Source organism: Saprolegnia parasitica (assembly GCF_000151545.1).
Source record: "Saprolegnia parasitica CBS 223.65 unplaced genomic scaffold supercont2.61, whole genome shotgun sequence".
NCBI lineage: Eukaryota > Oomycota > Saprolegniomycetes > Saprolegniales > Saprolegniaceae > Saprolegnia > Saprolegnia parasitica.
Window position 1 is genome coordinate 6,949 of NW_012156455.1, and position 10,103 is coordinate 17,051.

General features: G+C 60.9%; 6 protein-coding genes across 6 annotated transcripts in view; 4 read left to right on the forward strand and 2 right to left on the reverse strand.

The window, feature by feature from the left end:
- SPRG_11214 (hypothetical protein) lies at positions 1 to 1,420 on the forward strand. Its single transcript, XM_012350032.1, has 5 exons — positions 1 to 430; positions 483 to 797; positions 852 to 994; positions 1,038 to 1,103; positions 1,145 to 1,420. Exons 1-5 carry the CDS (start codon positions 188 to 190, stop codon positions 1,389 to 1,391), a joined length of 1,014 nt encoding a protein of 337 aa, XP_012205422.1. The 5' UTR covers positions 1 to 187; the 3' UTR covers positions 1,392 to 1,420.
- A 397-nt stretch (positions 1,421 to 1,817) lies between these two features.
- Positions 1,818 to 2,533, reverse strand: SPRG_11215 (hypothetical protein; the record flags this gene model as incomplete). The annotated part of the gene is made up of 1 exon (XM_012350033.1): positions 1,818 to 2,533. The coding sequence occupies exon 1, from the start codon at positions 2,526 to 2,528 to the stop codon at positions 1,818 to 1,820; it is 711 nt and encodes a 236-aa protein (XP_012205423.1). The 5' UTR covers positions 2,529 to 2,533.
- Positions 2,534 to 3,666: 1,133 nt separating this feature from the next.
- Positions 3,667 to 4,688, forward strand: SPRG_11216 (hypothetical protein). The gene is made up of 2 exons (XM_012350034.1): positions 3,667 to 4,020; positions 4,081 to 4,688. Exons 1-2 carry the CDS (start codon positions 3,703 to 3,705, stop codon positions 4,669 to 4,671), a joined length of 909 nt encoding a protein of 302 aa, XP_012205424.1. The 5' UTR covers positions 3,667 to 3,702; the 3' UTR covers positions 4,672 to 4,688.
- A 669-nt stretch (positions 4,689 to 5,357) lies between these two features.
- On the forward strand, positions 5,358 to 7,087 carry SPRG_21000 (hypothetical protein; the record flags this gene model as incomplete). The annotated part of the gene is made up of 2 exons (XM_012350112.1): positions 5,358 to 6,019; positions 6,073 to 7,087. 2 exons carry the CDS (start codon positions 5,358 to 5,360, stop codon positions 7,085 to 7,087), a joined length of 1,677 nt encoding a protein of 558 aa, XP_012205502.1.
- Positions 7,088 to 7,702: 615 nt separating this feature from the next.
- On the forward strand, positions 7,703 to 8,862 carry SPRG_11217 (hypothetical protein; the record flags this gene model as incomplete). Its single annotated transcript, XM_012350035.1, has 2 exons — positions 7,703 to 8,213; positions 8,272 to 8,862. The coding sequence occupies exons 1-2, from the start codon at positions 7,743 to 7,745 to the stop codon at positions 8,860 to 8,862; spliced, it is 1,062 nt and encodes a 353-aa protein (XP_012205425.1). The 5' UTR covers positions 7,703 to 7,742.
- Positions 8,863 to 9,453: 591 nt separating this feature from the next.
- SPRG_21001 (hypothetical protein) overlaps positions 9,454 to 10,103 on the reverse strand; it is a gene marked incomplete at both ends in the record, with an annotated part of 1,482 nt that continues 832 nt past the window's right edge. Inside the window, 3 exons of the mRNA XM_012350113.1 lie at positions 9,454 to 9,530; positions 9,581 to 9,740; positions 9,793 to 10,091. Of these exons, the coding sequence (XP_012205503.1) occupies positions 9,454 to 9,530; positions 9,581 to 9,740; positions 9,793 to 10,091 (536 nt within the window). The remainder of the gene's footprint in view (positions 9,531 to 9,580; positions 9,741 to 9,792; positions 10,092 to 10,103) is intronic.

Genomic DNA, 10,103 nt, shown 5'->3' on the forward strand with positions numbered 1-10,103 from the left:
CGCGGGTACAGCCTCGTGCAGCGACGCGGTGACGTCGTGCAGTGATACATCGAGCTGCTGTAGCAGCTCTCCACGCGGTGCGCAAGCTGCCACGTGCTGCAGTGGCGGTGGTCTCTCGAAGAAGGAGAAGCGGCTTGCCGACCGTGCGCAGCGCTGCAAGCGCGACCGCGCCAAGCTCAAGGATGAAATGGCAGATCTGAAACGAACGGTGGGCGATCTCTCGGAGCGTGTCTCGACGCTGCGGACGCTACAGTGCATCGAGCGTGACTTTGCGACACCGGCGTCGTGGGAAGCCGCCGCGCTCGAGCAGAGCGCGCAGCACCGACAGGCGCTTCGCGACAACGAGAGCCTCCGCGCCGTTCTGTACGAGCACTTGGCGCTCGCGGACGAGCTTCAACGCCTCATTACAAAGCGGCCGCGCCTCGCTTCGGTACATCGCGTCCTCCACCATGTGCAGCACAAACCGTCTTCTATTGCTGTAGGCGTCTAGCAGCAGCTCCGTCGAGCGCGATGCGTGGCGCCTCGAGCCGAGCGAGACGGCCGCCGAGTTGCATGCACTGGTCGACAACGAGTACGACCGGCTCGAAGCCGTCCTCGTCAAGAACGGCCTCGAATCCAATAGCACGGCGTGCGCACCGGCGCTGCGCTGCTGCTGCGACCCGCTTAGCAACGCCAAAGCCATCGAGATGGTGCGCAGCTATGCCGTCGCCGTGCCATGGACTACGCTTGCCGACGCCGTTTGGCGCATCTGGAGTAGTGGCGTCGACTATTCCCAGCAGCCTGGTGCGCTGTACCAGGTAAAACTTTCGACGACTAGACTTGGAATGGCTGGAGCAGGGTGCGATATGTAGTGCGGCGAGCTGCTCGATGCGAACGCTGCGTATGTAGCGTTTAGCGCCAACCTCTCGCCCGACCCGACCGCACCCATCTCTGTTCAGGGCAACCTCGTCGTCAAGCGGTACCTCGAGGCTGACCGCATCGTCTTTGTGTGGCGGTACACCACAGATATGGAGATGCTATATACTGATGAATGCTAGCTCGGTGGCCAGAGACGCAGGCGGCGCAGCAACCGGCGGTGCCATAGCCGACAACGAGTGTGGTTGGTAGGCGCATGTCTCCTTTTGTGAAAGCTCATTGCGCGCAGGCTGCTCGTCGAACCCTGTGACACGAACGAGGCGCGCGTCAAGCTCGTGCTTACGTCCAAGCTTTCGGTCGAGCACGACGCAATTCCAGACAGCGTCGACGAGACCCTCGCGGACGCGATGACGCTTCAGTGTCATCTCAAGAGCACGACGAAGCGGGAGGTCAAGTTCATGCGCCTTTGGGCCCAGTATTTTGAGCGCACGTGGGACGCCATGGTCGCGCTTGCCGTCGCCCGCGCCCACGCCTAACCGAACGTACACGTCATCTTGGATCCCATTCGATCGATCCAGTATACTTGTGGTCATGGTGATGGATCGATCTAGTATACCTTTCAATGGAATAATATCAGATCTTGTGTTTGTAAACATTAGGTTTATAACAGCGTTGTTCCCGATAGGGTTAGGGTTCGCACGGCCCACGACCCTCATCGCTGTACCTGCGCCAGGACCGTGCGTCGCAACATGGCTTGTCTCTGCTGCAAGGAAGCACTCAGATGACCGGAAAGCCGGTCAGTAAACGACGCGATTACGGTCGGCCTGTGACGCTGTCTTGACGACCACCGCCCGAGGTCTCCTCGCAGCCACGGACACGAGGGAACGAAGCAGCGAGGCACTAGTCGACGAGTTGTTCGTGTTCCCACGACGAAAAACAATGATACATACAATATACTAGTTTCACACGGGTAGTTGAGGTGGTGTGGTCGGTGCACTTGGGCCTGCAAGGCGAAGGTGCATGGCACAGAGGCCGTGGCGTCGACACGGACGGCTGCAAGAATCAAACGAGCAGCGCTTGCCGCCGCCGTGCGTCGCGCAGAGGCCGCCACCGCGGTCGTTGCGCATGCAGCCGACCACAACGCAGAGCCGCGAGCCGCCGTGGAGAGTACAAAACTGACCGCGCTGGGCGCCTTTCTCACAGCCATCGACGGTGCATCGCTTGCCGCCGCCATGCGATCGGCAGTAGCCGCCACCTTGGGAGCTCCGTTGGCAGTTGGGCGCTACGCAGCGCGGGCCGCCGCCGTGGGCTTTGCAGAGCATCGCCGACTGGGCCGCTTTGTTGCACCCTTGGATCTTGCAGCGTTTGCCACCGCCATGCTTGATGCAAAAGTTGCCCCCTTGGCTCGACCGCGGGCAGCCCTCGGCGGCGCAACGACGCCCGCCGCCGTGCGCGATGCAGAGACCGTGGGAGCGCGATCGTTTCTCGCAGCCGCTCGCTCGGCAGAGGCGGCGGCTCTTGGTCGCGTCCACGAATGGGTCCAGGAAGTCCAGCGGCGTCGCAGGGCCCAGAAGGTCGGCCTCGTTGAGGGACTCGTCGTCGTCCGAAGTCATATCGAGGAGCGCGTCGAGGGGCACGGCCTCGTGCGGAAGGTGTGGAAGCAGGCGGTGCATCGTCGTGGAAGCCAACAAAATAAAAAATACAAGGCTGCGTAAACGCGCTTGGTTGAAGCTTGCGGATAACGACGTTTGCGTTCATCACCGATCAGCGACAGCCGTGTATCACTGAGACGCGCGTCCTCTCGCGTCGACCTTCGTATGCGTTCGCCGGTGCTAGAGACGCGTTTGTAGTTCGCGGTATACGCGCCGATATCACGAGGACTATCATAGTACTAGTATGCGATGCTGTGTCATCGTCCGACCTGCGTGCTCGAGGGTACTATTATGGTACCTCACAATGACAATATTGTCATTTGTATATCAAAACATGCTTCGATATTCTATAGTCTAGATTCTACTGCAACTCGTAATGGCGATGACGTAGTGCCGTGGACAACGCAATAGAATCACATCGATGAGGTTAGGCGGCTGCCAACGATCGCCGCCGTCGAAAATCGAGTGACTTGGCACATGGATGCGACCAAGGGTCACCAAGCATCCTTGATGCGACGTCGCTTCCTACACCCATGTAGGCCCTTTGATGCTTCCAGTGATGCGCATATACGAGGCGCGATGAGCTAGGCCAAGGACCAAGGATCCCATCTCGCAGTCCTTTGTCTCCGCGTCGATCATTTTTGCAGTCGTTCGGTCCGCACTGCATGGCGGGCGAACTCATACTATGACGGCACCCTCAAGCCAGCAGCGATACAGTGAAGACCTTGGCTCGGGTGCACGGTCTTCTCTTCTCGCGCACGGTGAGCCAAGATTGCTCGACCTTGCCGTTGATTGGCGAATCCGGTGGTCCAAAGATGACGCAATCCGCGCTTGAACTTGCCTTGGAGAGCGTGTGATTGGCTACATCGGCGCGATCGACACTGTGCGCGCCATCGCGCTGTGGTCCACGACGGCAGCTGCCCGTGTAATTGCGATGACGTAGCGCTGCCACCCACGCAACCTCTTGGCGTCCACGACTCAGCTGGAGCCTCGTACATGATTATTATCTTTCAATTTTCCATGAAGACCCCAAGCGCCAGCCTTGGCCCGTCGTTGCCGCCGCCACATCACACGATCGTGCTCCTATCGACAGGCGCGGCGTTTGGCTTTGCGATGAACAAGGTACATGCGGCCCTTGCGTCGATGTCAGTGCACACACAAGTACTAGGGCCAAGTGTACCTTCCGCTCGTCATCATGGAGCAAATGGGCTTCCAGCGATTCACGATGATGAAGATGTTTCTCGGCGCGCTGGGCATGTCGTTTGTGTCCAAAGCCGTCTTTCGCGTCTTGCAGCCCGAGACGTTCCAGCGTATGCAGGCCAGCCGCGCGAGCAACCCGAGTACGTCCACCGTGCTCATGCTCGGCGGCGTCCTTCTCGGTGCGGGCATGACCGTCAGCGGTTCGTGCCCCGGGTCCGTGTACGTCCAGCTCGGCGCGCAGCTCCCGTCGGCGCTCGCGTGCCTTGCTGGCACTGCGCTGGGCACGTTCGCCGCCGGCACCCTTCGCTTCCGCGTACGATCCGCTATATGGGATGTAGGAGCTTCACACACGTCTTGCATTTGCAATATGTAGATCGCCGACTGGCAAGCAGACAAGCCCAAGGTAGCAACCACAATGCCCTTCGGCCCGTTGACGCAGGCGCTTCTCGGCCTCACGTGCCTCTCTCTGGCAACCGTTCTCGAAGTCGTCGTCGTCCCCGAACGCCTGTCCAGTTCGTCGTGGCGCCCAAGCGTTGCCGGGGCTGTGGTCGGCGCGCTGCAGTTGCCAATGGCATGTCTTCTCCACAAGTCGCTCGGCGCATCGGCTGGCATGAAGATTGCGCTCGGTGAAGTCTCGAGCGCTCTCTGTAGCGCCATGGGTATGCAACCGACGGCGTCGTGGCTGCCCCGCTTCTCGGACATATCGCAAGCGATCTTTATTCTCGGGATTCTCGCCGGGTCCTATGCTGCGACGTCGCCCGAAGCAGCTGTCGCCTACGCACCGAGCACGCTCCGCTCGATCGTCGGCGGCGCACTTATTGCGTTTGGCGCGAGCCTCGCGGGCGGGTGCACGTCCGGCCACGGCCTCTCGGGCACCGCCATGCTCATGACCTCGTCCTGGCTCGTGCTCCCGTCCATTTTTCTCGGTGGCATGTCCACAGCCGCGCTCGAGTATGTCCTTTAACAGTCGTTCGCAAATCCATGCTATGGTAATATGCCCAATGGTATATGTTGTCGACCAAACCGTCTTCTTCACGTGCCCTCAACGCTACCACTCAAGCTCCACCTTGGCCAAGGCAGCGGCAAACGTCCTGCTAAGTGCTACCGTTGGTTGCCATTGCATGTGGCAGTCTCGAGGCTCTTCTACATGCATGTGACTCTCTGTGACGCCATCGGCATTCGTGCGCGGCAAGGTGCTTTCGCGTCGCAGTAATCGCGCCTACTGGGTGCCCTAGTACACTGTACTATGGCAGGGTGTGTTGCAGTGCAACGTCGCCACGGGAGGCGTGTACTACTCCAAGGACATGTACTGTACAGTGTCAAGACGTGCAAGGGCGCTAATAGCGACGGCGCAGTCGTCAAGAAGCGACAGAGGCGGCGACAGGTCCTACGCGTCGAAAAGTTGAATAGGGCCTGCGACTTGACGTGAAGGCTTACGGTATTTGTATCAAAGGCCTGGTTGGTAACGGAGCGCTGCTTTTACAAGTGTCCGCTCTAAAGGTGGCATCTCGCCATATTCAAAAGTGTGACGGCCAAGATGTGGCGTGAGACGCCACAATTAGCCCCGGCAGACATGTATCCGGATACGCAAGGACTGAATACAAGACGTCCCGTAACGCAATTGCAAAGAGAGCCCGGAAGGCCGACGTCATGACGGACGAGGTGGGCCAGCGCATGGAGCAGCTCAAGCTGCGGCTCGCGAACCAGACCAACGGCGGTGCGCCCGGCCGGCAGTCCCAAGGCCGATCGCCCATCTATGACTACGGCCACACGCGCCAGTCGCCGGCGCAACAGCAACAACAGCAGCTGCAGGCGCCGCCGCGGCCGCAGCAGCCACAGCACCAGTACGTCGCGCCGCAGCAGTACCAGCAACCGCCACCGCACCAGCAACATCACCGCCACCCGCCGCCAGCGCACCAACAGCAGTATCACCACGCGTCACCAAACCAGCGTCAAGCCCCACCTACGCACCAGCAGCAGTACCAGCAAGCCCCGCCGACGCACCAGCAGTACTACCAGCAAGAGCCGCCGTCGCAAGCGCACCATGCACCGCAATACCAGCAACCGCCATCACATCAAACAACGCACAGCCGGCAGCCGCCACACGCGACGTCTCGGCATGCCCGACCAAATGCGACAGCGCCGCCACCGACTGTGCAAGACTTGCAGCATCGGCTACGCGCCCAACGGCAGCAACTCGAGGCTGGTCGCGACACGGCCAGATGCAGCATCCGCATCCGCAACAACAACCACAACAACAACCACAGCAGCCCTACGCCGAGCCGGCGTTTGCGCCTCCGCAGCGACACAAGGTCCCGTCTTCGTACGCCTCGTCCACGACGTCGTCGTCGTTCAGTGAGTACAGCGAGCCGTCGACGGTCGGCGGTCGGCAGAGCTACCGCCACGACGAGCGCAAGCGGCGGGCGTCGCTGACCAACACGGACATCTCGGAAGAGTGCGACGAAGAGTTCGATGTGCGCATGATGCCGCCGCGTCGCCGGAACGAGTACGACTTCAACTGGGAAGGCGGGTCCCTCGGTCTCGTGCTCGTCGAGGACCCGGCGAACCGGATGCCGATCGTGAAGCGCGTCTCGTCCAACGTCTCGGCGGCCGCGCGCGTCGTCAAGGAAGGTGACACGCTGCTCTACATCAATGCCAACGCAACCCGCGAGTTTAAGATGCCGGCGCTCATGGGCATGCTCAAGGACCTCAAGAAGCCGCTCATCATGCGCTTCAAGCGCGCGGGTACCGACGCGGAGGCCGTCAAGTCGGGCCCTGTCTTGCCGCCCGTGCTCGAAGGCGAGTACGAATTTTATTGGGAAGAGGGCAGCCTCGGTATGACCATGGGCGTCACGTCCACCGAGCTCCCGTACGTCAAGCGGCTCACGGGCCGCGGGCACTCGCCGCACCTCAAGCTCGTGCATCCCGGCGACGAGCTCATCATGATCAACGACCGTGTGTGCGCCGACCTCGGGTTCGAAAAGTCCATGGAAGTCATCAAGTCGGTGCCCAAGCCCGCGACGCTGCGCTTCCGCCTCGCGCGCGCCGACACGACATACGACGACACGCTCTCGCAGCGGAGCTCGGTCGCGCCGCCCGCCCTCACGCTGGACGAAGCCAGCATGTACGCTGTCACATGGAGCGACGGTCCGTTTGGACTCACGGTCAAGGAGCTCGCGACCGACAAGGGCCCGGTGCCCGTCGTGACGCGCAAGACGGGCCGGAGCACGTGTGCGGGCCTGCGCCGCGTAGCCGTTGGCGATGTCCTTGTTGAGATTGGCTCGATGAAGGCCGTGGACCTCGGTTTTGACAACACGACCAAGGTACTGCGCAACATCGCCAAGCCCGTCATGCTGCGATTTCAAGCCGTCGCCGAGTGAAGAGCACGCTGCACGGATACGACGAGACGACTCCTAAATACCCGGTGCCACCACACCACCACAACAACACAAGACGATCCTAGAACACGACTCATTTTTAACCCTCCCAGACCCCTTGACCACTCGAACGCCCACCACATAGTATGTCGCTTGGCCTGGAGCAGCAGCGACACCGTCGGCTTGGATACCCAAGTACACTAGTCAGTATTACTTTTCAGCACAGCCGTGCGGCAGTGTGTGCAAATTGTATACAGTCGCAATGTCGTCCTCGCGTCTCTTCAGAGTCTGAGGTCTGAAGTTCGGACCTTCGCCACTACAGTGGTAGTGTACGTATACCTGGGTACTCGGCGCCGCCTGTTGGTGAGTGCGCGCGATCACGTAGCGCCACCGATGACGCAATGATCATTGCTCCACCACGGCTGTGACGAGGAGGCGGCGTCAAGGGCACGCAGCATCGCCGTCCCCGCGAGCATCGATCGCGCCACTGTCGCTGCTATTGGAACTGCGATGGACGCCTCGCCTGTACTCGACAGGCCTTCTTGGTACGGTTGACGAAACCTAGACGAGGTGTCGTACGATCGCGCGGCGAGGAACCACAGTGTCTATTTGGCGTCTCTTCTCTTCACGACGTCCCTCGAAACCTCGCAGTTTTGAAATGGACGCGAATTTGATGGAGTCGGAGCGCCTCAAGGCCAGTAGCGAGCCGTCGGTCGGTCGCCGCGTCTTGACAGGCGTCACCGTCCTCGCGACCGGTCTCGTCTTTGGCTTTGCGATGAACAAGGCCCAGGTCTACCTGCCGTTTGTCATTATGGACCAAATGGCCTTCCAGCGCTTCACGATGATGAAGCTCTTCATGGCCGCCCTCGGCACGTCGCTCATCTCCAAGGCCATCTTCCGCGTGTCGCAGCCGAGCGAGTTTGAAAAGATGCAGGCCGCGCGCGCGTCGGACCCGAGCACGTCGACAGTCCTCGTGGTCGGCGCGACGATCCTCGGCGCGGGCATGACCATCAGCGGCTCGTGCCCCGGCACGGTCTACGTCCAGCTCGGCGCGCAGATCGCGTCGGCGCCCGCGTGCTTTGGTGGCACCATCCTTGGCACGCTCCTCGCCATGATCCTCCGCGCGCCCGTACGATGCCATCATCTGCTTATGAATCGTTTCCTCACCGTCTCTTTGCATGCTGTAGATTGCCAAGTGGGAAATGACCCGGTCCAAGATCGCGTCGACGCTGCCGGTGAGCGCGCTCCTGCAGACGCTTCTCGGGTGTGGCTGCGTCGGGTTTTCGGTCGCCTTGGAGTTCATTTTGCGGGAGCCGATCGCGCCGTCGGCGTGGTACCCGTGCATTGCTGGCGCGGTCGTCGGTGCGCTCCAGTTGCCGCTGGCGTTTCTCGTGCGCAAATCCCTCGGAGTCTCGGCGGCCATGAAGTACATCCTCGGCGAGGCCGTCGCTGGTCTCTCGCACGTCGCCGGCAACCCGTCGTGGCTCTCGCTCCCGCGCTCGAGCGCGGCGCTGCAAGTGCTCTTCGCGCTCGGTATTGTCGGCGGGTCGCTCATCTCGGGGACGCCGCTCGAAGCCGCGGGTCCAATGCCGTCGACACTGCCGTCGATCATTGGTGGCGCCATGATTGCGTTTGGTGCAAGCACCGCGTGCGGTTGCACGTCCGGCCACGGCTTCTCCGGCACGGCGATGCTCATGGCGTCGTCCTGGCTCGTCGTGCCGTTCATCTTTGCTGGTGGCATGGGCACGGCAGGCATCAAGTACTTGCTCGGCCTGTAGATCGTACTATGAACAAGTAGAACCTGTATGCAACCAACAGGACATTTGCAGTTGGTCGATTGTGGTATTTGTTCGAGTCGCTACAGGTGCCGATGCGTCGGCGTCGACATTCGTGCTCGCGACACCTTCGGTTCCAGGAAAGCGCGCCAATCGATTATGCATGGCGGCGTCTGATTGGCTGAAAATATCGAACCGCTCTATTTTCTGTGCGCCGGTCGTGGCTCTGCCCGTCTATGCGCCGCCACACGTACGACGGGTCGAATTGGGTCTGCCCTCGCACATCTAGCTTCGCCCCGTGTCTATATGACCGGTGCTTTCCCTATCAGTATACCAGCACCAGTACTGTAGTTGGGTGATTGCCACGTCCTTCTTGGATGCTTTCGGACGAAGCGGCGTTGTCGTTCATGGCTATGCTGATGGCGATCGTCCTCGCCACCTCGTCGTCGGTGGGCAGGGATGCCTTAGGTAGCCGTTTGCACTATCCTGGCTTGCGGCATGCCCTACCATGTGCTCTCGTTCGAAAATACGCGAAGACGATGCATGATGTTAAATATACAAATCCCTGCCTCGACCGCATCGAGGTAGACCCGCTTAGAGGCGATTGAGGTACGAGAGGTCGATGGGATCCCGGCGGTGTCCTCGGGCCGGCACTCGGCCGGGTGTCGTGCCTACTCGTTCTCGTGTGAGCTTTCGGGTCGTCCATGACGCGAGTCCTTACATTGCTGCGACACGCCGGACGACGTAGACGACCGGCGCGTGTAGACCTGTGCGTGCTGGGGCGTCATGCGCTTCAGCGGGCGGCCGTCGTCGTTCTTTTCGGCGCACACGAGGCATTGGCGCGGCTCGCTATTGGGACGGCAACACTCGGCGCAGGCCGTCTACGCTTCGTGGTCAATATTGTCGATCGAGAGGACGACGAATGTATAGTACCTTCTTGCACGTGGCACACGCCGTTGGCGCGCCGGCGCGAAGGAGCGTGCGGCACACAAAGCACTCGGCGGGCATCGCGAGGTTCCAGTCCATTTCCTTGGCCTGGCGCAGCGACCACGAGCTTTGGGCCGACCCGAACGAGCGCTCTTCCGGTCCCGCGGGCTCGGACATGGTCGTCGAGTAGCGCTGCTTCATGATCGTCTTCAAGCTCGTAATGCGCGGCTGGGGCTCACTGAGCTTTCGGCACTCGCGAAAGTAGCGCAGCGCCGGGCTGTCTTGCACGATCGAGCTCAAATGCTCTTCGAGCAAGT

Coding starts and splice junctions, on each gene's coding strand:
- SPRG_11214 (XM_012350032.1), top strand. CDS start 188: ATGGCAGATCTGAAACGAACGGTGGGCGATCTCTCGGAGCGTGTCTCG. Junction 798..851: donor AGCCTGGTGCGCTGTACCAG/GTAAAACTTTCG, acceptor TGCGATATGTAG/TGCGGCGAGCTGCTCGATGC. Junction 995..1,037: donor CGCATCGTCTTTGTGTGGCG/GTACACCACAGA, acceptor GATGAATGCTAG/CTCGGTGGCCAGAGACGCAG.
- SPRG_11216 (XM_012350034.1), top strand. CDS start 3,703: ATGGAGCAAATGGGCTTCCAGCGATTCACGATGATGAAGATGTTTCTC. Junction 4,021..4,080: donor CCGGCACCCTTCGCTTCCGC/GTACGATCCGCT, acceptor TGCAATATGTAG/ATCGCCGACTGGCAAGCAGA.